At 40.9% G+C, this 25,489-nt stretch overlaps 3 protein-coding genes across 4 annotated transcripts in view; 1 reads left to right on the top strand and 2 right to left on the bottom strand.

The window, feature by feature from the left end:
* Positions 1-28: 28 nt before the first annotated feature.
* etfa (electron transfer flavoprotein subunit alpha) lies at positions 29-5,878 on the bottom strand. Its single transcript, XM_079163344.1, has 12 exons — positions 5,775-5,878; positions 4,887-5,036; positions 4,703-4,784; positions 4,348-4,430; positions 3,746-3,845; positions 3,450-3,560; positions 3,219-3,320; positions 2,991-3,059; positions 2,817-2,899; positions 1,858-1,923; positions 1,429-1,509; positions 29-399 (listed from the first exon to the last, which is right to left on the bottom strand). The coding sequence occupies exons 1-12, from the start codon at positions 5,811-5,813 to the stop codon at positions 364-366; spliced, it is 1,002 nt and encodes a 333-aa protein (XP_079019470.1). The 5' UTR covers positions 5,814-5,878; the 3' UTR covers positions 29-363.
* Positions 5,879-7,370: 1,492 nt separating this feature from the next.
* isl2a (ISL LIM homeobox 2a) lies at positions 7,371-11,488 on the top strand (the record flags this gene model as incomplete). Its single annotated transcript, XM_079163377.1, is given in 7 exon segments — positions 7,371-7,539; positions 7,542-7,610; positions 8,106-8,295; positions 8,670-8,929; positions 9,478-9,764; positions 10,595-10,762; positions 11,372-11,488. Coding segments are annotated over 7 exon segments (1,260 nt in total).
* Positions 11,489-13,770: 2,282 nt separating this feature from the next.
* The window catches only part of scaper (S-phase cyclin A-associated protein in the ER), a 54,010-nt gene continuing 42,291 nt past the window's right edge, over positions 13,771-25,489 (bottom strand). For both annotated transcript variants that reach the window (XM_079162696.1, XM_079162697.1), the window contains exons 27-31: positions 23,155-23,389; positions 21,461-21,610; positions 15,498-15,689; positions 14,796-14,844; positions 13,771-14,512 (exon numbers count right to left, since the gene is read on the bottom strand). In XM_079162696.1, coding sequence (XP_079018822.1) covers positions 14,415-14,512; positions 14,796-14,844; positions 15,498-15,689; positions 21,461-21,610; positions 23,155-23,389 — 724 coding nt within the window. In that variant the 3' untranslated portion in view covers positions 13,771-14,414. The remainder of the gene's footprint in view (positions 14,513-14,795; positions 14,845-15,497; positions 15,690-21,460; positions 21,611-23,154; positions 23,390-25,489) is intronic.

The raw sequence follows: 25,489 nt of genomic DNA on the forward strand, positions 1-25,489 counted from the left end.
AATAAAGAGAAAACATGGCAAAATGAGAACTAGTTATTAGTTGTCAATTTAATACATTATTTTCCAAGTGCACCTCAGTGAGTAAACATCCTCTAGGTTAGCATGAAGCGCTACATCTTACAGTCAGCTAGCTCGGAGACAAGTCGGGCGTTCCCAGAGATGCTCTTTGCTGAACCAGAAAATGAAATACCGGGTATGTACAAATGTACACAGACATTTATTTTTAAAGCATTTATTTCTATATTGATGAATTATTTCTGCCACGCAAACAGAAACGTGTTAAGGCAGTGGCTATGGGAGCCTGTGGTCCACTCTCTATTCTTCTTATTGCAGGTTCCAATTGTGTGAGGACTTCGGTTCTCCTCACTTGTCCAGTGCCTTCGTCATCTCAGGAACAGCCTGAAGAGAAAACAGTGCAGAGACTTCAGAACTAAATATTCAACAAACACTTTACACCGACCTTTAATCAGGACGAAACTCAGAGAATTGTAATTGCTCCAGTGTACTTTTGGATTAATCTCTTGTTAAATGAGCTTGACATCTTTTAGGCATTTCAGACTTTCTGTTCATACTCGGCATATTCCATAAAACAAATCGGAGATTTATCAAAACCACAGCAGGCAGCACATATTTGTCGCAAGATTTTAAAAAGGGGAGGCATCTGGCCCGTAAGTCAGCACACTGATAACACCAGTCGTGTAGCTTTGAAGATGCATTCAAGAAGCCTTTTGTTGTAAATACGAGTAGAAAATGATCCAAACGGCTTTCCTTGTGAGTCAAGCAACTACACAAGTGGCTCCTCGGTCACTGGGAGTTTGTCCGAGGTATCAATTGTCCATTCTGGGGTAAAGTAGAAAGCCCATCCATTTTAATCAGCTATCTGAGGAGTGATCACTTGTAAGGTGATCTCACCCTGCAGGTCAAAACTCTACTGCCACTAGCTATTATTACTAATCACTTCTACAGAGTTGTCAGGACACCTGGGCTGCTAAATAAAACATGACCAACAGGACCATACGTGAAAATATAAGCTACTATCTGGACACTGGACTCCAGTGTTGGTTGTGCCAACACTCCTGGCTCACTCTGCCCAAGTACCAGCTAGATACAAGGAAGCAGCCAAGCGTGTAAGAAGCCTGGCAAGTAGAAGCTCAATACTAAACTGAAGCCACCTTTCAAGTGACTTTTTACATCTTTTGATGTGCTAATGTGTTTCTCTATTCAGGGCAAGCTCAGCCACAGCACTCCTCTGATTAATTCAAGGACTTAATAATTCAACGGTTGCACATTTCCATTAGCTGGAATAAGGCATCGTGCAACATTTATCAGTGAGAAAGCAAACGTTATACTCTGACTGTCACTCTGGTCCCCAACGTCCGGCAGAAGGCGAGTGAGTGGCGGTTCTGACCGTAGTGACACGAATCTCACCTTGAAAAGATCAGCGACCAAGCCGTAGTCGGCCACCTGGAAAATGGGAGCCTCTGGGTCCTTGTTGATAGCAACAATAGTCTGAATAGAAAAACAAAAAAACAGGTTTCTCTCAGTACGCAGAAGACAAAGGAACAAACTGTTAACAGCCTGTGTCTTATGCTTCAACAAAAGCAAACAAACTATGATCATTCAATAAACAGAAAAATGCTAAATGCCAAAGAACCGGGATGATTTATGAGCCTAACATTTGGTTCTTAACTGCAAACAATACAGAAGCATCCAAACATATCAACGGGTATGGCAACGCTAGAGAGTTACGGTTACCGTATATCAGTTTTCATAAAATCTCCTTAAAAAGTGGAACATTTTACTCCATTATTCAAAATGCCTAGGTTGTTAAGGGGAGGTCTATTCGTGGGACTTTACCTTGCTATCTTTCATTCCAGCGAGGTGTTGAATAGCTCCAGAGATACCGACAGCAATGTACAACTCCTGTGGACACGAACAGAAGACAAGCACACAAGTCTTACTGGATTGTAGACATGAAGTGTGACTGATGGCACAATGACCACGGTGTGCAAATGGGTCAGTACGCATATCTCCACCATCAGTGCCCATATGAATATTTCAGTACCTATTTAATGTTGCAGCTGAAGTCTCAGAAGAGCTCAAAGAAGCAACATATTCCTACGAGATTATGAAAGCTCACGGGAATGAACACTTCAAAAAGGTGTTTTTGGCCATTCAAACTGAATCCTTATTAAACTATGTCTGAGTGTGACCAACATTTTAAAACTGCCACGCTGTTTCTAGCACACATCATTCTCATGTTCACAGTACATTTTGTGACCATATATTGAAAATGAATCAGCAGATAGGAGACTATTTTGTATACATACATTCAAATCTTTCATTTTACTGAATACACAACATTTAAGATTGATGGGGGGGAGGAAATAAACTAGATTATTATCATATTTAATCAATTTAGCCAAATTCAACGAGCTTGTCATAACATTTGGAAAATCCAATTTGGACACTCTGGCCGGGCCGCCGCTCTGCCCAGACATCCACTGCACTCTGCTTTAATGGATCGGCTAAATCATTTAGGGCCCTAAATGTGCCATCAAGTCCATCTTGCCGGGCCTAATGTGTAGATAATTAGAGCCGGGGTAACCCAGCTGAGTCACATAATGGACAGTTAACCTTTTTAAAAAAAAGGGCAGAGCAGCCACCCAGATCGTACTGGATTGCAACCACGCTGTGTAATGGTAAACAGGTATTTGTCAAAAGCAACAGATTTTGAACCTTACTGTTTGAATTTTGATTTTTTTTGACAAATGTTTCGTTGATTACTTCACTTCAGAAAAAGGAAAAAAACGTACCGGTGCTACAATCTTGCCCGTCTGTCCAACCTGCATGTCATTGGGGACGTACCCAGCATCCACTGCTGCTCTGGATGCACCGACTGGAAAAAGAATAGTATGCAATTTAAAGTCTTCATCAGCAAAGAAATTAGGTAAAGAAAGTAAGATTATAAATAACTAAATGAATTGTACCTGCAGCATTCATCTTGTCAGCCAGGTCATACAGCAGCTTGAAGTTTTCTCCACTCTTCAAGCCTCTCCCTAGGAGAAGGAAACTGCATTAGTCTGCTTTGTGAAAGAAAACTGAAGAAGCACACAAGCTAATGAATTCACAACAAACACAAACAGCGGCACTGCAAACAAATGGCCGACGATGCTTTGGACCTAATGAGTGATTCAGAACACGAGCGGGTGTCTCACCTCCTGACACCACAACTTTAGCGCTGGTCAGATCCGGGCGGTCGCTCTTTGTCAGATTCTGTTCCAGCCACTCAGAAACTCCAGCGGGAGAAGAAGTAGCAACTACAGATCAGTAATGACAAGGAGGATCATTGTGTTAAAATTATGAACAAATAACGTTTTGTTTCTTTGTGGTATATCGTGTCTTTTTCAACAACACTTTGACATAATATCAAGTCATATCTACTGTACCATCCTCTGATGTAGCACTGCCTCCCTCTGTTGAAGCCGCCTCAAAGGACGTCCCTCTGACCGTGAAGATCTTCACCGACTCGTTACATTTCACTGTGCTGAGAGCATTTCCTGTGCAATCAAAATATAATTAACATGCCATATTTAAAAAGCACAGAGAAATCATTAATACAAAACGTGCCAGAGAAAAATCCTGTTACAAAAGTATTAGCAGAGTTCATCTGCTTCATATTAAATGTGTACCTAAGCCAGGTAACATGATTTAACACGTCTTCTGTGTTTTTAAAAGGGCTTACCGGCATAAATTGTTCTGACAAACGTGTCTGGAGACTTGATCTCAATAATATCAGAAACTGGAGCAACATCCAACTTGGCAGCCACTCTGGGAAGCAGGTTCTGGTGAAAGAAATGTAAGCGTAAGCAGGGAAACATGCAATGATCAACGTTGATGAAGAATCAAGAGGAGAAAGAAGGACAAATATGTGGATAATATAATATTTAGAAAAATGAAGATATTTGAAGCAGGAGCTTAAAACTTTTGGTAGAAAAGAAACTCATCTCGACGAGGCCATGAGAGAAGAAATTAATTTCTATGACTTCTTTATAACTTATTATAGAATTATTGTTTATGGCATGCTGGACTGTGCATTGTTTTGCAAATAATTGTATGATCTTTTATAACTTTTTATGATGTACTATAACTTTACATGGCATACAATACTGGGACTTTTTTATGAATTACATACATTTACTAAACACTATACTTTTTATCTCATACTATTACAAAATAAGACAAAATGCACAATAAACAAAGTTTGGCCAGAATAATTGTGTAGTGAAAAACATGATGCTCTTTCAACATGTACAAATTGTACAGGAATCCCTTTCCGTTACTTACCTTTCCGAAGGCAGACGCACCGGCACAGATGTGGGTATAATTGAATTTCTTTTGAGTTTCCAGGATAAGTGGAGTCAACTCCTCTGAAGAACAAAAAAAAAAAATCCGATATCAATACAAATGATTGCTGCTGAGCCAGTTCTAGACAACTTGAATATATGAGTTTGGATCAAATGAAAAACAAACTCCCCTCCCTCTTTTACTACTCCCGAGATGCCCTTGAGCACTACATCAACCAGCTGTTAATATGAAACCGCTTGTTGCTAAAAACAACAACAGACGTGTTCGGTATATATTTGCACTGTGAGTGTAAGTTAACTTACAATAGGTGTCGTGTTTTCTTGGGGTTACATACCTGGCAGGGCACCTTTGTAAGAATCATGTTGAGCAACCAGAACCTTATTCACACCTTGGACTTGTTTGATTTGCTCTACAACCTGAAAAGACAGGAATGTTTTTATTTATCCATACGTCGATGCGGTATGGTGACGCCGAAATAACAGCCCTTGAGCAGGTCAATGTAAAAACACGTTGCCTACCTGTGCACAGTTTGTTCCAGCAACCAGACAAGACACCTCACCACCGAGCTTACTGGCAGCAGTGATGGCATTCAGTGTGATAGGGGTCAGTTTCTCATTGTTGTGCTCTACAACCACCAAGGTGCTTTGAAACCTTTGGAGAACACCGGCCTGTTGGAGAAAATGTCCACATCTCAGTATTAAATACACTTATGAGTCAGTTTGATTAAACAGTGTTTGTCTAGGATTTAGAGGTATTACTAGTGGGAGTGTACAGTTAGGTTAGTGTAAAAACTAATTGTCACAGGGCAACAGTACAACCTTTGACGCTGCTGCATCAGGTTGTGTCACAGTAAAACAGGATAATACCAGCTTCTTCTGGACATGACTGAACACCAGCAGTTGATGAAGGTCATTTAAATCAAGTCAAACAAATGACACATGAAATCCCACACGCTGGGTTACTTAATGAGCTATTAAGAGTCTATACTGCTACACACAGGAGAGTCAATGCTTTAGGTAACACTTTAGTAACACCTGCTGCGTCAATGACAGTCTCACAGTTTCGTAACTGCTGTTTAACGTTGGTTGCATAAATGCTAGGCTAGCTGTGCTAACACCAGTTAGCACTAGCTCAAACACAAAACCTGCAAAACGTTGCCATATTCTTCCCACATCACAATGTGTATATACTGTTGTGGTCAAAACGAGTCACACAACGCTGTCGCACACAAATTGAGAAATAATACCACGGTTTGCCACACGAGCACGCGTCTAAAATAGTTAGCAAAGCTAGCAAGCTGCAGCAATAACAAACCAACAAGTAAGCTAGTTGTTACTGTGCTGGTGCGAGAACATATCAATGCAATGTCTATATATGTTATTACGGTATAACTGTCACGTCCTTACCAACTGCTTCAGACTTGTTTTGTTAAACGCTCTGTTCATCTTGGACCCTTCTGGCTGCTTGCTTCTCAGGTGCAGAAACAAATCTGTGTCAAAGGTAACCTGACGTAAGCTTTAAGCTCTCGCGACATCGAAAACGACAACTTCCGGTCACTCTCAAAAACGCTTGCAAACGATTATTTCAAAATAAAGAGCAGGTTGAAGCTTTATTATAACAAGTTAAACTTATGGAAACATTCACGATTCATTGATTCGCGAGAGTCATAACAAGGTATTTTAGGGTTGATATTTGTTGCTCAATTTCTCCCTCAGAGACAAAATAAAGTAGGAAGACACTAGGGACCCTATTTCCAATTCCTATTTTAATCATAGTGTAACTGTTTGTGTAACTAATTGTATGTCGAATAAGTACAATCAATCCGGTAACAAGTACAGACCAAAACAAAAAATATATATACATATATTCATATATACATGAAAAAATGCGACTATATTTTTTTCTGTGTAGAACGATACTATTTGGTTGATTTTACAATCATTATCTCAACGTATAGTCAATCCCACGTCAATGGGTACTGTAGGCTATTTAATCATTTGTTTTAATATACAAATACTAGAATATTTAGCACAAAGAAAACACTCAAATATGTACGTTTTTTCTGGTCTGTTGAATCTGATCGTACATTTTATTCAACTGCTTTAATATCAGGCATAACAACAACGTTGTGTTTTCAGTGGGCTGTGTGACTCTCTCACTACTTCCCTCTGTCTCTTTTATTCTAATAGTTGAGTATTGTGTATGTGAGAGGAATAGCCATCCTTCGGGTCCTTATTTATTGTGGCCACGACTTTCTATATCAATCACAAATATACGGAAGCTCAGGTGTATGAATTTATGTATAATCCATACGCAAAAGAAAAACAAATCTATTTCTCGATCTTAAATTGTGCAGTTTATTGACGCTCGGTGGATTGAAGATCTCTATGTTTATTTTATCCAGTAGAGGGCTCTCTACAGTAGCGTGAGACTATTGGTTAACGATCAAACTTAAACAGCATTAAAAAAACATAATAATAAAGTTAGTATTAAATAAAATAATTAGTTAAATTGTTTTTAGAATAAATATCAGACTGTAATAATAATAATAATGAAAATATTATTATTAATAATAATGTAAGTAACTATTATTATTATTATTATTATTATTATAGTAATACAAATAGGATAATGTTCATAATGTATAGCAGTAAGAACATCTTGAACAGTGATATTAAACATGTTCCATGTTCAACTCTGTATTTTGGTGGGAATCCAAACAACATGATTGTTTACACATAAAAATAACACAATATCCTAGTAACAAGAATATTGGATAAGGATAAGCTTACAATATAGAAAACGTAAGCCCATGAGGAAATATTAAGAGAATGGGATATACCAAAAGAAATGACAACAGCAGCATATCTCACACTCACAATCTAATTGCACTGTGAGTTAACAGGGAAATTGCTTTCACTGAAGGAAATAGAGATAGCTGCGCTGTGCCAGTCCAAAGAGACAAAAGGAAAAAAAGAGCAGGGGTCCAGGAGGAGATTTGCATGGCACCCTCTCTCTGGACCAACAGAGGTCCAGGTTTGCAGACGTCACTGGTCGAGGATCTTTGTTTTCTCTCCACCTCTCGGTGGAGGAATACAAGTTTATCATCCAGCCAGGGACGGGACGGTCTCCTCTACCGCTCCTCTTCTCCATCTATCGGCTTGCACTGGGCTATTTCTCCTGTATGGTGGATATCCTGCTCAATACTTCTTTCTTGGATGATATGGGGGATCATTCCAAAAGTAAGTTATTTCTCTCTCTACTCCTTTTTTTGTCATTCCGGGGGTTTTGTTCTGAGTTTTTAAATTTCCTTTTAAGACGTATCCGGGGTATAGTCTCTTAAATCTGATGATTCATTGTTCGATTAATTTCGGCATTTGCAGCTTAATATCGAAACCGCAACTAAGGTATGATCAACTGACCCGACCTAACGAAAAATACACTAATACATATATATACGTATACGTATATATACATATGGGCTAATATCCTTATAAACTTATATCGTGTGGTGCGTTTGAAGTGACCCTTGTTGTAGGTTACTTGGTGATATTTTTAGCTCCTGTGGCGTCATTATAATAAGTCTGTAATATTCTTGGAAGAACTCTGATGTTTGTTGTGATACGCGCAAAGATTTTCTCTCCTTAAGGTGGAGGGGTGAAGGGGGTTTAAGGGATGTCATGGGGATTAAAAGAGCGCGCACAGTGTTGCATTAATGCATTCCGCTCCTCACACAGAGAAGTCGGGAATCGCAATGTGTGTGGGCTGTGGAAGTCAGATACACGACCAGTACATCCTGAGAGTCTCCCCGGACCTGGAATGGCATGCAGCCTGTCTCAAGTGTGCAGAGTGCAGCCAGTACCTGGACGAGACCTGCACTTGCTTCGTCCGAGACGGAAAGACTTACTGTAAAAGAGATTATGCAAGGTATAGTGCAACTTTCAAGATTTTTTATACTCTCCTAAATTTCAGAGACCATGTGTTGGGTTGTTGAAAAGAAAGTGTTATATATAAAGGATATACAGGGGGCACCTGAGATGAGATAAATCATAATCTCATAATGATAATGAAAAGATAATGAAAGTGTGCAAAAGTGTGCGTCATAAACTACAAACCTGAATAAGATCTGTGTTGCAGGCATTCAGATTTGTGTTCTTTTCCTGATTATTATATCAGCCCGCAACTTTTTTGCGCTTCTGTTGATTGGAACGTGCTCTGAGATCAACGTCAGATTCGTTTAGCCTGCAACATTTTAGGGCTACTGCATGAGACCAATGTATAGTCTCCATGCTCCCTTTCAGGTTATTTGGCATCAAATGTGCAAAGTGTAACATGGGCTTCTGCAGCAGCGACCTGGTGATGAGAGCTCGGGACAATGTGTATCACATGGAGTGTTTTCGGTGCTCGGTTTGCAGCCGTCACCTCCTGCCGGGGGACGAGTTCTCTCTGCGGGACGACGAGCTGCTCTGTCGGGCGGATCACGGCTTGCTCGCGGACCGGGCCTCTGCAGACAGCCCACTCAGCCCGGGGAACATCCATACCAGACAGCTGCACATCTCAGGTAGCCTACAAACTGATTTATTATGAACCTATAAAAGTAACACGGTTCACCAGAAAATGATCTGCATTGGCATAAAATCGTGCATGCTATAACCTATTATTATTATTATTATTATTATTATAATTATTATAAATATTATAAATATTGTTGTTATTATTATTATCATCAGTATTATTATTATTATGTTCACTCTGACTTCCAAAAGTATTGCCATTTTCTAGACAAAATCTAAACAGTCGACTGAATAATAATATTTGGTGTGCATAGGCCTACAAAAAAATATTCAATATAATTTACAATGTTATTTTTTTAAATGCCTATACAGTTAGTCTGGAGTTGTATATGATGGCAGTGACCTTACAGACGCCTATATATTTGGTGCAATATTTAATGTTTTCAATTTCATACAGCCGGTGAAAGGCCTACTTGTAAATCTAAGCAATTTGTTACTTTAATTTCGTCATTTAAGTTTACTATAATTTCTCAGTCATAAAACATTTTGTTCTGCTAATTTTAAGTTTCTAATTTATTTATTTTCCTTTTTCCAGAACCTGTTTCTGTCCGACATCCTCCTCATCACCGGAACCACGTCCACAAGCAGTCCGAGAAGACCACTCGGATCCGGACGGTGCTGAACGAGAAGCAGCTCCACACCCTGCGGACCTGCTACAACGCCAACCCGCGACCGGACGCTCTGATGAAGGAGCAGCTGGTGGAGATGACCGGCCTGAGCCCCAGGGTGATCCGCGTCTGGTTTCAGAACAAGCGCTGCAAAGACAAGAAGAGGATCATCTTCTTGAAGCAGATTCAATCACAGCAGCACAGCGAAAAAACCGTGAGTTATGTTATGTTTTTTTATATTTTCATGGTATAGCTGAAAAAAGTATGCTTTATTATATTAGACTCGTTTCTCATTTCAAAGGGCCAATTAACAACACCTGCTTATTAGGCATATTTTCTAATGTGCAGCTAACTGTCACTCACTATTGCCCCGTACAACTTGATTAAATTCTCCACTGGTTTAAAAAAAAAAAAAAAGAGATCAACAAAGGTTGCAGGCAAGATAATGTTCATGTTCAAATGTATTGCCACACATTATCTCGATAAGATAAAGAAATAAATAATTAAATGGCAATACTGCTGGAGAGAAACCACAGCAGATAACATAAACATGTGTTAGACTGATTGTTGTGGATAAAAAATACAGAAAATAAAATGATTTGTCAAACAACTCAGGAAGTTGTTTTTCCAATTTTTTTAATTCCATATCATTTTAAATATACAGGTGGTATATTTTCATGCATCAGAAAATAATTGTCAATTTAGTTAGCCAACTGAACTGAAATATTTTGTAATTGAAAGACAATTGCATATTTTGCAGAGCTGACCACATTAAACCCAATGTTTAACTATAGCAAAATTAGATTTAGACCATTTTACAGGCTCATAAACTTAATATGCTTTCTAACAGTTGTAAGGCTAGTTAATGATCATAAAATGTAATCTTTTTGTGCACGTTTTATGTTTGTTGTTGCTCAAAAATGGCTGTTGGTTCCCTCATAATGACTAAAAAAATATGATGTTTATTGGTGTGGCTGAACAGAAGAATGTATTCAATGCATGGGCAATATTTGGGTTGAACTAACTGTTTCTTTGCTCTTGTAGAATCTGCAGGGCATGACAGGCACACCTCTGGTGGCAGGTAGTCCTATCCGGCACGACAACACCGTGCAAGGGAATCCTGTGGAGGTGCAAACCTACCAGCCACCGTGGAAAACCCTCAGCGACTTCGCCCTGCAGAGCGACCTGGACCAGCCCGCTTTCCAACAGCTGGTAGGATGACATTCAGAATATATATTTAAAATAAATTATAGGCCTTTTAAAATAATACAAAGGGACTGATAGGCTTACATTCGTAGATAGAGAGAGAGAGAGAGAGAGAGAGAGAGAGAGAGAGAGAGAGAGAGAGAGAGAGAGAGGAAACTTCAATCATATCCAATAATAATTCAGACATGGTAGGGCAGTTTGGTAAACGTGATGATGATGATAATGATTTATGATGATGATGATTGCCTTCATTTATTTAAAAAAAAACACTTAGAATTAGAGAGAAATGTTTAATCTAGTAACTCCTTTGATTTCCAAAATATTCAAGTGCAAATTTGCGCCAAACTGTTGATCAACCTTGTGTAAGCTCCGTGTGGGTCACTTGCTGATGTGGTCTCGTGCACAAGACTGATAAGGTGATTTGTATTGATATGTTTTAGGCCTGATACTTTGAAAAAAGAAAATAAATATATCCCTTGCTCTGGTCATGAGCACATTCACATGTTGACATATATAACTGTGGGCACGTGAGAAGTTTTGCACCAGCAGAGAGAGAATCTGTCTCTCTTAAAACACGTTTTTTGTTGATCTGACTCCTTCTCTTTCCTTCGGCAGGTGTCTTTCTCTGAGTCGGGCTCCCTGGGCAACTCCTCGGGCAGTGATGTGACCTCACTCTCGTCTCAGTTACCGGACACACCGAACAGCATGGTGCCGAGTCCCGTCGACACGTGAAGAGTCCACGAGGTCAGCTGGAGCCCCCGAGCGCGCGCCCGCGTCCTCTGCAGGGGACGCGCAGAGACCTCAGTGACATTCAATCAAAGAAAAACGAATTAAAGGACCAGGATGGATTATGCTCGAGGATACATTCAGGTTGCCGACTGGAGGATGGGAGGTCTGACTATTCCTTTTAAATTTAGGCATTTTAGCTCACTGTCTTGCGCAAGGATACTTCGGCAGGACTCACAGCTGTTGATGGACATTATGGTTTTATGGGACCTTCTACCATGATGCCAATGGCTGAACTGGCCGTAACGTGGTGAATGTGTAACGGGATTCAAACACACTGTCCTGTAATGGACGTCTGAAGGTTACAATATGTTTATCAGGAACCAAACTGTGTAGATGTGCATGAATTGTTTCAATATCGACTCTTGTAAATTAAGGAAACAGATGAGATGCGCATTGTTCGCGTTTTCTCCAGAAAATAAGTTATTATTATTTATTATGACGACAGACATAGCCGATCTTATCAATAAAACCGTACTTTTAACTGATTATTGCATGCACAATTCCATTTATTCTGTAAACCACAAGATCTTTTTTATAATTATAGTCGGCAAAATAAATCAGTTTTTAGGTGAATTGAAAAGCAATTGGTGCTTATAATGCTTGACACTGTTTGAAGTGCTGGAGCTCCCCTGTTTAGACTACAATTCAACTTTTTAGGCTGTAAGATGGCCTACAGCTCATATAATAAATGGTTAAATATGCACGTTTGGGCAATCAGAAATTAAATATTGAGGTATTACAAATGTTCAGTTGCCCACATTTGTGGGTGCCGTTCTCTGTCTGTAAACCGTAGTTCACAAAACAGCCTAGAGGCCCTGCTTATATTTAGGCCTGCTCAATTTCTGAGCCAAGTGGATCAGTGACTGATGGCTGACAAGATATTATTAAGCATTTGGCCCACGTGTCGTAGGTCACTGAATCAGACACAATGGGCTGAGGTCTGAGTTCGTGTCCTCACGTGATTTTCTATCTTCATTTAAAAAAAAGAAAATAAATCATAGCCTCCATATGGCCAGAGTCTATATTTATAGCAGATTTTGTATAATATATGGTTCCCGTCATAGTGATAAAACGATCAAATTGGTCTTATTTAGACAAATGTCACAGTGCCATACCAACCTGAGGCCCATGGTTACAAGTCTAGACAGAGGACAGGCAGCGGCGGCCGCTTATCTGCATCTGGCATCACCCGCAAAGGATACACTGAATGGACCCAAAACAAAACGCGTATAGCCGCGCAGCGCTGACGGGACTCCCAGCCTGCGGACGCATCCTGGCGTGTCTTGAGTTTATTTTCATTCCTGTAGGAATCCTGAACGGCAAATAGCCGCTGGACAAGAGAGCATGCAGGTCAAGCCGGGACTGACACACTACACCTCAACAATTTGTTGGGGAGGATCGCCTTTATCAGTGAGGGAAGTGCAGTCTCATTGACATTCAAAATCCTGTTAAGTCTTTAAGAGATGCTGATATAGCCTATTACAACTTTAAACTGTGAGTACAACTGGAGCAACAATACACTCAAGTAAATGTTCATTAGAAAAATACAGGACGGGGCTAAACATCACAAATCATTTTAAAATAAGTACACAGGTTGTCTGAATTTATATATGTTTATACTTAACACATTAAACAGCTACCAAATGTTCAACATCTGCCTTTAATCTAAAACTGGACAAGCTGGATGAAATAGCAGTTTCACACTGTGGGAAATGTTTTGCAAATATAAGTTTTCATTCCCAACAAATCCCTTTAGCCCGTTTCTAAATATTACCTGAACCTGCTGGTTGATTGTTATCTGTGCAGAAGTAGGGGCCGCACTGACGCTGTAGTGATGAACCATTGGGAATAAAAAAAACTTGGATCACTATTTTAATATAGATATGCCAATTAATACACTTCCAATAAATAAGTGCAGGGCAGGTAAGAAGATGGCTTCCACTTAAACCTGATCAATCTGTTTATGAGGAATTCAAGGACGTAAAAGTACATTGAACACCACTTCCTATATATTCACATTTCTTTGAGATTCAATAATCAAATTTGTTTCTATAAATTGTATTTATCCATAGACTAAATAAGACATCTTCAATATTCAAGTTCATGAGGGTGTAACTGACAGAAATACAAGAGTCACCACCCTTTCTTGTATCTTACTCATGATATCAATTTAACTTTGTAAAGTTCACAGAGAATAAAATACAACGACAACAATATATAGCCATAAGTATTTTATTTTACATGAAGGTAAATAACTCAATAAATAATATTAATTTGTAAGTTTGCCTCCTAACAGAGATAAAGAAGAGAAACAGATGTGAACTTGAAAAAGATAATTCTTAGCTGGCAATCAAGGCATGCCATGTAACTTGTAACTGACATCATGTAGACTAGAAATAACATTCTGGCCATTCACATTCAAAAATGAGACAAATTTAATAAATTAACACAAACAGTATTCATGAAAGACTTGGCATATGATAAATTACAGTATAAGTAAATGTTTCAGGTTTAGATGGTCCCTGCTTTGAAATGGATCACAGGGACACAAAGATAAACAAATGGCTGTATAGACATTACATGGAATAGTTGTGCATGTGTTCTAACTGCAACGAACAAAGAAGACATTTTGTGCAAATAATCATAAACATCAAACTGATTTCAAAGAAATCAAAACAGATAAACCAACATACGATAAGGCTTCACAATCTTTACAACGGACAAAGTCTGAAGAACATATCTGCTCGTGTGCAGACTTAAAATTGTGGGAAAAAAAGAGAAAAAAAATCCACAAATAAGTCCACATCTCATGTTTCTTTTGAAATGTTCATACTGTGCTTATCCATTCTGAGGACAGTGTGCAACTCCATCACTCTTCCTGCTTCTTGAGAAAGAACTGCAGCGCTGAGTCCCACTGGTCTCTTGGAAAGCGGTTAGACAACTCGCAGTAATCCAGCAGCTGGGAAACTTTACAGACAGAGAAGAACAACTTCATTATAACGGGAGTCCAATAGCAATCCTTTTAAAACTGTCAGAAATCAACCGATGGGCGAAGATACATTTGTCACAAGGAAGATATACTACTAATAAACATATTCCAGATCAATTGGGTAAACTTCATGTCTGTTCTGACATGAGCCAACGCCTTTTTAAAACCAGTAAACTATCCTTTATAATTAAAAATATGAAATATAATACAATTCATCCAATTTGTTGTATTGCATTTGATACATTTATCAGAATAACTTACCTCCGGGCTTTATTTTGTTGTCTGAATCTTTCTCATTTGCAGCACAGTCCTAGAAGAATTAACACGAGCATTAGTACGATAACAGTAGACTGCAGGTAGTAGTGGTGTTGTGTGTGTACAATTTAATTGGTCTTATCTAAAATAATTAAACCTTCCAGTCAGAAAAAAACAAAACAAATATTATTTAAAAGTTGCCACTACATCTCAATGTATTTTCAAAATATATGTTTTTAGAATGACGGGTGATAAAGAACCATCCAGGATCGAACCGTTTCACTCCGAGGAATGTTCTTGAGGTTAACTCAACAATGAGGGCAGCGGGGCAACACACACCATGCATTATTGCTTTGTTTGAAAGAAATGACAATAGCTTGTCTCCCTTTGAATGGAAGTTAATCGGTGTCTAAACAGTGGTGGTTGCAGAGTGGTGAGGGGCGGGTTGTCAGAGGAAGATGAAGGAGACAAGCTGTTTACTGGGAGTTGAACCAGTGGCAGGTAAATCCACTGTGAAGGAAGCCATTTATCTTTGTACAAGCCTGCCTGTTACAGAGATGAGCAACTGTTAAACCAGCCGAGGCAAAGAGCTTTCCCTCTGATTATAGCCCATTCACATGTCATACTTCATATTTCAACTGTGTGTAAAACTATGATCTATGTCTGCGCATACATCTGCTGTATGTGACACCACGGTCCTATATTTACCTGAATGAACGTAGCCAGCAGCACACAGCTCATCTCCTGCTGCAGGATGACCTTGTTTTGGGAGTTGTTGTAGCAGGCCGAGATGAGGGAGGGGAAGAGCACTCGGATGAGGCGCGGGTGGCTGAAGTACTGGAAGGGCAGCTGACACAGTTTCTGCAGCACGCTGGGCTGGCGGCCAGACTGCACTATCACCTGGAACACACATGGAGCAAGGCCAGTCAGTCACTGAGCCAGTCAGGCGGCCAGTCAGTGGCACTGTTGGTTGTAAATCACCGCACTGTCCCTCCCACATGTAAATCTGCCACTAAAACAACACACAAACAGCCATTAGCAGGAGACCTGGGGGGGCACAGCCTCCCACCACGCAATTATGGGCTATAAAACACAATGATGGGATGTTTTGTTCTTTCTTTGTACCAACAGCAACGGCAGAGATGCTGTACCAATGAGAGGGAAATGTGAACCAATGACATTATCAGCGGTTAAAACTTCACTTTCAAGTTCTGTGTTAAGCTCACCGACGCAAAGAGTCAGTGCAAAAAGCTTGTTACCGCCCCGTAGGAGGGAAGCTCAGGTTGAGAGGGCATTCAAAGTGCAACAGGGGGAATGGAGGGGTGGGGGTGGCGGGTGAAAGGCAGGGTGAGCAAACCTCCACCAACAGTGTTGGCCACCCCCACTTTGAGAAATGAGCAATACCATTAATGGTATCTTCACCCTGCCGACATCCTGCTCTTCATCACAGCCTGTCAATCACACACCATCACATCCGGGCCACCAGCATTAAAACCAAATCACTCCCAGCCTTATTTGATTAGAAAGGGGACCTGCTGCAAATGAAGGGGTCCTGGCCTAATGCTCTGGTCATCTCCCCTGAGCCCGAGAAGACCACGAGCACCCCTCTGAGAGCACAAGGGGGTCAGCGTGCTAAATCCTGGCTGAAAAAACACGGCACTACTTTACAGTTACAGACTCAATGCCAATAGAAACCAGAAGGGCAAGGTGAGGTCCCCAAGTCACGGTGACATAAATTCACGAGATTTACAAGATTTTAAAAATACACTCACTAATACTCTGCCATTGGCTTCTCCTTTGATAATGCACTCCACGTTTCAACAGCAGGATAAACAAAGCGATAATTCATCGCTTTTATCAGTTCAAGGTGAAGCTTCTCAGAGCTGGCCTCTACAGCGGCGTTCAAAGGGACACAAAGCAGTGCCACTTCCTATCATCCTCTGTTTAAAGCATCCACATGGATAGGTCAAACAATCTGAACTTTAATGCATTACAAATACTTCAAAATGTGGAGAGGACTGAATTTGTCAACCTGAAATGCGAGTGTTCATTATTTGAAGGTAAAGAGAAAACTGCTTTGGTGTGTTTTACCGAGTGTTGTATTGAAGTCTGGAGTGCATTTTTAAAGATGTAAACCGTGCTGTGAATATGTGTGTGTAACAGTGGAAGAACAAAATCCCCACAGTTTCACTGACTCAATAAGTGTTTCTCACAAAGGAATGTGGGACTCGGACAAATTCATCCACTCACGGAAGGAAAAAAAAGAAAAAAAAAAAAGAAAGGCAAGGTCTGGCTGTTTTCAAAAGTAGAGCTGTTTATTTTCACTGCATGTAGTTTTAGCATTTTCATGCTACTTTCCATTAAATCCCACATCATCGTATTTATCTCGTCTGTTGCAACATTGCCCAAAGACAAACTGGCATCGGGGAGGGAGTTATGCAGCCAAAAGCATGGTTCTGCAAAAGCTAAAGAATATATTCATTCTTGGGTTTTAATCCAGAGTATTTATGGTTTAGGTATCATAATTTAACACCAAAGCAAGTGTTGGATATTTGAGCTGGGGCTCTGAGATGATCCAACCCACAAATCACCTGGCAATCTCATAATCCTCCACCGCGCACAGTTCCATCTTCAGCTGCCTAAACAAATTGTCCACCTTCAAGTGCCTGACGACGCAGAAAGACATAAAACAAACCTGGTGGCAGGAAGAGCATAGATGTTACAGAAACTGAGCCTCCTGCCAACTTTCCACGCCTCTACCAGGTGAAGAGCAACACCAGAGCCCAAAATGGTTTCCAACTAGAGATTACCCCGTATAGCTGCCTCTCCCAGCTCAGTTGAAGTATCTACAGCTCAAAGCCTGACATCATAAAACTAACAACAAGCATCTGAACCCGTGCATCTGGCTAGCGCACAACGCAGACCCAGTAAAAACTCAAGTGTCTCGGCTGCTCTGTTCTTTCTTAAGTTCAGAGACCTGGCATTTTCAAACAGTGCCGAGTTTTATGACTCCTCCATTACATAACTTCCCCACTGTCCACAATGACAACAAAGAGTGTGTAAAGTTAATGTTCTGAAACGCAAACAAATCCTCGGGGAAAAACCCCAGCGTCGAAAAGTAAACCAAAGTTAAAGCAGATTTAAGAACGGAGAGGAAAAAAAGAAGTGGTCGGCATTTTTTCCTGCCGTGCAAAAAAAGCATAATCTCAAACAGCATAATTAGCCTGTGCGCGCATGAGGCTTCAGCACTGCTGGATAAGGCAAATATATGAATTTCATCTTGAACGTGTAGAAGAATTTCCATTCATTGTAACGTCTAGACAGCCCGGACACCTCAGGAGGAACCAGCGTCAGAGCAGGGCCATATATCTGACCCTGAATCCACAATACAAACCAGATCCATCAGAGAGGAACTGCCTTACTGATAAGACAAGCAGCACAGCATGCGCCACAAAACAAAGTCAGCCAAATAGCTGTTTAGTGCCTCTTTACAGCATCTACAATGGCTGGTTGAGACGTGCACAGGACGCTGTGTAAATTACCTTTGGACAATTAGACGCTGGCGACGCAGACATTGACATAGACACTCCAACTTGACTTTTAAGGCAATTGTCAGTTGTTTTAAAATCCCATAAAAAAAAAAAAAAAAACTGCTGTTTACACAACGAAGCTTAATAACTCTTTATTTATCTCTATGAGCTGACGCTGTCATTCCACCCCAGATCTTTACTGCTGATAATTCTGCTCTGAAACTAACCTGATGACAGTGTTACAGACAAATGGAAACTCCTCACTGAAAGGTCTGCAGGGATAAAAATGTCCTCAGCTTCACTTAAAGTCAGTTGGACCTGCGCTCACCCTTGAAGCAGAGTGTAAATCATCTACCGAGCTAACAATCAGGCCCTCTCCTGCCAGTCGGTAGAGAGTGCGTCTGCCTGTGTTACTCTGCCTTTGTTTACTCCGCTGGGTGATACACAGTGTGCATTCCCTGCTGCTGGCTCCCTATGGTCTGCACGAGCTGCACTTACCCTGCAGGCAGCGAGGGCTTGGTGTGTGTCTTGGCTGTAATGGACTGCTGGAGGGAGCGTTTCAACATCAGGTTAACAGGAATTACAGGCCTAAAGCTCGGCTTGGGCCTGCGGGGCAGAGGAAACGCCCTTGTAGAGAATGGGAAGAAGAGGAATGACCCCACAGATGAGGCTGAGCTCAGGAGATGTGTGTGGGATGTGAAGTCTGGAGGTGATCCATAGCTCTTGTGATGCTTACAGGTATAAAGAAAGCTGTTTACGAAATATAAGCACAGAGGAGTCGGGTAATCTCATGAGCCAGTGCAGGGAAAACGATTCCTTTTCTAAAACGTCTATACGCTACCTGAAATTAGACCCTCTTTGTGTGTGTCGCTCACTCTGCTTGTGTGTGTGTGTGTGTGTGTGTGTGGCCATTTTCCATGTACTGAAAAAAAAATGGTTTTCTTAAGATTTCCACACTCTCAAATCGCTCGTGTCTTTCTAAAGGAGCAAGCGGGAGTCAGGTGGGTTATTAACATGTCAACAGTTTATAATTAAAATCTCGTCGGCTCAAAGATTCAACAGATCATCACCACGGATGATTCACAAATGAATCACTGCATTCACAGACGAGGAGATTACCGGCACATATCTCTTCAGGGGGAAAAGGATGAACAGTTACTTGTCTGTTGCAAAATAGGTGTCATTTGTTCTGCTTTTTTTTTTTTTTTTTTTGTCAAAGGGTCTCTAGGGACTCACCCAACAGACAATGAAACATATGGCTACATGGCTCGGTGGCCCCCACAAGCAGAGACACACTTAAAGAACACACAAGCCTGCATATGTCACTCTACCGATGGCTTTTCATGTGACAGGGTGAATTATTCATGCCCCCAGAGCAGAGGGAATACATCACTACATATACTGCTGCTTCAAAGTTCTGCTTTTTATGAGCAGCCTTATTCATATATATATATATATAAACAAAAGCTGGTGTGCCGACAGTGAATCAGCAGTCTCCACCAACGCACAGGCCTCGGGTCGGGCTGCTTTTGTGCTCTGCCAATGCTTACATTAGCTTGAGAAAAGCTCAAGCTGCTCTAAATATTCTCCTTAACGCCATCCATCTTGGTGCGGAACTGAGTGGACGCATTCCAGGAACTGGACCGCTGGCAAAGATCAACTCTGTGTGGAGGTTGTGTGAGATCTTGTTCCCCCGACAATATACACTTAAATATGATATTTCTTTTAAACTAAACCCGTAAGAGGATTTTTTTGTTGTTGCTTTTTCACAAAACCTTTCTTATAGGCAGCATCAAGGTGGTGGATTTTGCATGAAACTAGCAACATGCTTTTTCACCAAATACAGTCCTGCCCTGTTAACATCGCTGTGAGTGTTCAAAGACGAATCATCTGTCACCCGCTTAATTTAATCTTCAGTCCTCATTCAATTATTCAATATAATATGCAAATGTGATCTACAATGACAAACAGATGCTAATTCTGTACATCAGAATAATTAAATTGCAAAGGAGCTGAGAGGAAAGCGCCATAGACTGGAGGAAGACCCTTTAATTAGAAGTAACAAATCTGGTAAGAGAGAATCAGTAATCAGCCTATAAATAGTTGTTATGGGGGTTGACTGTGACCGTGCGAACATAAATGACATATCAGAGGTTTGAGACTGAAGCTGTGGCGGCTGCCTGTGTGGGTCAGGCTTAACATAATCAAAGCCCAGCCAACTGTAGCATGGCTAATCAGGGGCCCGGTAGACGGGCCATGCATGACAGCCAATTACACAGCAGCCAGGTCTGCTCCATCACATCCTGCTCACTTCCACAGAGCTCCTAAGTAGTTGTAACACCGGGACCAGCGCGCTGCTCTGCGTTACCAGGAAGGAACAATGGGTCACTCTGTGGTACAATAAACGACACGCAGACCAAAAGCAAGAAGGTGCCAAGTCATGAATCTTTGAACAGGTGCTTTTTGTTACAATTACAAAACTACAACCTTTTTTTGACAAATTATACATGAACGGGACAATCGTACGGTGACTTCTTCTTAACTCAGCAGACAGCTTCTCACAAGTGAAAGAATTAAATGTAACTTGTGCTGAAACAATTAAATAATTAAAAATGAGTACATTGACAGAAAATTTAACAATTTTATCAATTGATTAATTGTGTAGTAGATTAATGTATTACTTGGTAAACAAAAAAATGAAAAGATAACTATTTTGATAATCAATTACTTAATAATCCCTATTCTCATATTATGCTCGATGTTTCTACATGTATCAGTAAACTGAGTATTTTAAGGTTTTAGACGGTTGATCGGATAAAACAAGCAATTTGTAGACATCAACTTAATTTATGGGGAATTAAACTTGACATTTGAAAACATTTCTTGAAACAAATAGTCACATAAAGTGAAAACATTCATGATTTGGAGACATCTGAAATCAATGTTGTTTTTTTTCCCCCTAATCACCAACATATTTTGGTCATTAAGATGCTAATTTGTCATGATTGTTTTAGATTTTATTTGCAAAGAAATTATACAATCGCCAAAAATTGGTAGATTGATAAATAACAGAAGCAATTGTAAATTGTAGTTTGGTTTTGTTAAACTGAAGTGATTTCTGTGCAGTCAGTGCAGGTTTACCTGGTTGTCTGTGTGGTTAACCGTAAAGTATCCCACACAGACGATGACTTCGTGCAGAAGCTCTTCAGAGGAATGCTGGGTACAGTACCAGAGCAGGGAGCTGACGATGTGTCGGAACGCCAGAGACAGGCCCTCGGCTCCTAGAACAGACTGACGACGGGTCCCAGATGACACATGTTAGTATGTTTTACAGTAAATGCAGCATGAATTGTCTATGATTGTGATCACAAAGAGCTCAATAACAATACAAAGTAATGAATGACAATATGTGTTGCTGCTGGGAACATACATGGTGTAAGAGTATAAGCAACTCAGGCGGGGTCCCACCATAAAACACCCCAATCCCGCTCAGAAATGAGATGCTAGGAGCAGCTTACAGACAGTATTTATTAAACATGTCAGTGTGACGGAGCACCAGAAGATCATCACTATTCCACGGGACGTTTGGGTGTGTTAGCATCGTAACATCCATAAATGCAGTACCTGAGAAGCTAAAGGCTGTTTTCAGGCCTTATAAACGTATACGCAGACAAAGTGTTAAACTCACTGAACCATGTAAGCAGCTGTCGAATGGAACAGAAGCTAATTATTATTCAGTAATAATTAAATAAATTTAGATTTTAAAAAAATCAACTCAACAAAACAGGAAAAACATTAAAAAAAACAGTTCCTTTTTTCACTTTATTTTTTCGGTAAATCAGATTTGTTGCTGCATATTTTTGCCGAAATGCAACTGCTGCATAACCCTGTGATTCATACCGCACTGAACCCTTTTGAAATGTCTTTCTAAACTAATTATTGGGAGCTGATGCGGCAGCAGAGAGCAATAACGGCCGGAACTCTGATCATCCATTCACAACACCTATTAGCCGGTCCTATGCAGGTAATGTGAAACACAAGGTGACTACAACCCCCGTCCAAAAGAAGAAACATTATTTAAAATGTTCATAAAACTCCGGCAGTGAAGTGCTTTCATTTACAGCTGTTTTGAGTTGCCCGAGTGTGGCGGGTCAGTGAGAGGGAGCCGCTTCAAGGTGATTACCACAAGACATTAAAATAATTAACAGCATTCTCGCTTGCCCTCGTGGCTCTCCGTCTATGTGGTGACTTAGCTCAGTGAAGCTGTCGCCCCCTCCTCCTCAGAGTGGGTAATGTACGGCCCTGCATACAGTGATAATCACTCGTGCTCCATCCTAACTGCTGACCCACCGGGCTCGATTCAACCCCAACCACTGACCCGGGGTCAGAGGACAGCCGTGTTTATGTCCACAGGTCAGCTTTGTCCTGAGGAGAGTAACTCCTCTTCCAATGGCTCCTAACAAAGGAACTAGCATCTTTGATTTTTTTTATTAAATCCAGGGAGTATCATTTAAATATTTGGCAGAAATTTTACCACATGTGATGAAGGACATGTCATTTAAATTGCTCTTTCTACAATTTATTCAAATACCAGTTTGTTAATGCAAAGGTGCCAGCTTTTCCTTTAGCAATCCATGTACAGTGAATGTTATTCAATAAAATATAGATATGGTATAGTAATGTATCTACAATACAGAAAAATGCTCAAACAAACAGATGCAGAACTGTAAAGAACAAAATGTATGTCAAACTTTCTGTCACAAAACGTTCAATCTGCTCGATCTTTACGGATTTCTATATTTGTGAAAGTGAAAACAGAATATTTCGGATGATACCTGGAAGGCGGACAGGTCAAGCAGGGCAAAACTGTTGAGGAAGCGGATGCCTTGCAAAGCCACCTGGATGACCCCGGGGCCATAGGGCTCCTGACTCTGGGAAGAAGACTCTGGCGAGAAACTGTGCAGCAGCATACAATACAGCGTGTGCACCACTCCCACCAGGTCTGTGGACTGCAGCAGGGCCGTCAATCCAGTCGGGTCCTGGCGTTTATTGTCAAATATACTGGGAGCACTGGAGAGGAGGAGAGGGCGAGTGTGTGGTCAGCAAAACCAAAAATAAATGGAAGGGCTCATAAATAAACACACACATATATATGATACCAGATACCAGGTAACACTTTGTAGTATTTAGGTCTTCATTTGTGGCAAAAACCAACCAAAAACTGAACTTCAGACTGTTCTCTCACTGCGACATCCCAAGACTACGGACACATATAACAGTCTAGACCTCGGCGGCTTCTAGATTTACTCCCCAGACAAGGGCTTAGAGATGACTTTCCCTTCAGATAAGAGACACTACCCTGTTGGTGCTGCTGTACTACCTGACTTAACCGACTGCTGCGAGTGGAAGAGCACAGACTTTAACATGTGTGGCATCTTGACATGTTGGATCACAGCTTCATCTTCTGCTCCTCATGTGCTTCTGTTTATTTAGGGAGTAACAGTTTTGCAGTCTTTGTATGTGAGGAGCTCTCAATCGGTTTTTACTTTTTTTTTTAAACTTCACTAGTAAAATTCACTGCCAGCCAGTTTGGGTGCAGCTGAAGAGTGGGACATTCAAGATTCAAGATAGTCTCTTCCGCTCCCTCTCCAGCTACAGTAAACATAGTGATGCCATGACGTGAAGCTCATGGCAGCTACTTCAAGCTGGCGGATTGCACAGAGCTGCCTGACAAGGTGCTGAGTGCTGCAACTCATTTAATCAAGGCTCGCTTAAAGAGGATTCAAGGCGGTATGTTTGTTTGGTTTCAACAAGATGCCACCTTGTTGGTTAAGGGATCGGTAACACCATCCTGTTATTGAACATTACATTTAACAACAAAGCCAGAAATAATGCTGCTTTGAAAAGAGGAGGTCCATCAAATAAAAAGCTTCACAGGATGGAGGAAAGGCCTCAGTCTACAAACCATTTTTTAAAGAAAAGCTGTCACGCTAGGAGCTTCAAAAGACAGAATCTAATCATAGAAAATGAACAATTACAACATTTTAACAAGATGAAATATGTATTATCTAATCATATCAGTACCTGCAGGGTCAACTACACTCAACATGACTGCATTATTTTGACATAAAAACCCTGCAATGATAAAGAAAAGGAGAGAAATGAACGCTTCAGTGTTATTCATTATCTTCAGTAGCAACGCGGACGACTCTGGTGAAAACCCTCGGCTAGTGCAGACAGACAATTTAAGACTACCGCAGCAGCACCAGCTATGATTTGCAGCCATGTAGAAAGGAGGGGGTGTGACCTCTGGATGGAACCTACAGCGCATGCTGATACTTGATGTTAGCCAACAGGCTCTGCGTGAAATATGCTGCTAGGCAAGAACACAGCCTTCCTAATGCCATTATAATCCCCTGACACAGCAACTGGCATGGCCAAAATATTCTTCGAGCCGATTGAGCATTCTTATATACACGGAGAATCTTGGCAGAACGGAGCTCGCTGGCTGCCGTATTGATCATAACACGGGTCTCATTAAACCTGCAAAGTCGGACACTATGTTTTCTCACAGATATTCAGTGACAAAACCGCCGTAGCTATCTTTCTACTTTGCTGGTGTGAAGCAGCTGGTCATTGTTACTGCAGCACCTTGCAGCTGGGCAAGGTACAGCAGCACACTGGGCGACGCTTCAAACGCAATGAGAAGATCATGGCGTAATGTACTGCCAAGTGGTGGAGTAGTTATGAAAAGGAAAGCTAATTGGCTGGATTGATACCTTGATTCTGCATTGACAATTACAACGCACAACATCAAAGCATATCTCCTTGCTACCGTGGTTTAGCATTTCTTTTCCTTTTAAGTGAGGAATTTGGATACTGGCGTCCCTTGGTGTGACTGTGTGCGTCGCCTCTGTCAGCGGCGCCGCTGAACCTCTCTGCGTGGAGGTCACTGTAGCACACGTTGTGTGGGCTCCCCCCACGCTGCAGGCTAAGGTTTATGGTGAGTGACAGAGCACCGGGTCAAGTAGATCCCTATCTCTATGTGCAGTAACGACAGCTTAGCCAGCTAGCTGGCTGGAGGAAACGACCTGCTGGCTGATTGCAGAGGAACCACAGGCTTTTGTTTGAGTAACCGGGATTCCCGTCGTTATGGATCCTTGTGACATT

Source organism: Pholis gunnellus (assembly GCF_910591455.1).
Source record: "Pholis gunnellus genome assembly, chromosome: 7".
Lineage (NCBI taxonomy): Eukaryota > Metazoa > Chordata > Actinopteri > Perciformes > Pholidae > Pholis > Pholis gunnellus.

Coding starts and splice junctions, on each gene's coding strand:
- etfa (XM_079163344.1), bottom strand. CDS start 5,813: ATGAACAGAGCGTTTAACAAAACAAGTCTGAAGCAGTTG. Junction 3,321..3,449: donor CAGTGCTACATCAGAGGATG/GTACAGTAGATA, acceptor ACTGATCTGTAG/TTGCTACTTCTTCTCCCGCT. Junction 400..1,428: donor TGGTCGCTGATCTTTTCAAG/GTGAGATTCGTG, acceptor TTTTCTCTTCAG/GCTGTTCCTGAGATGACGAA.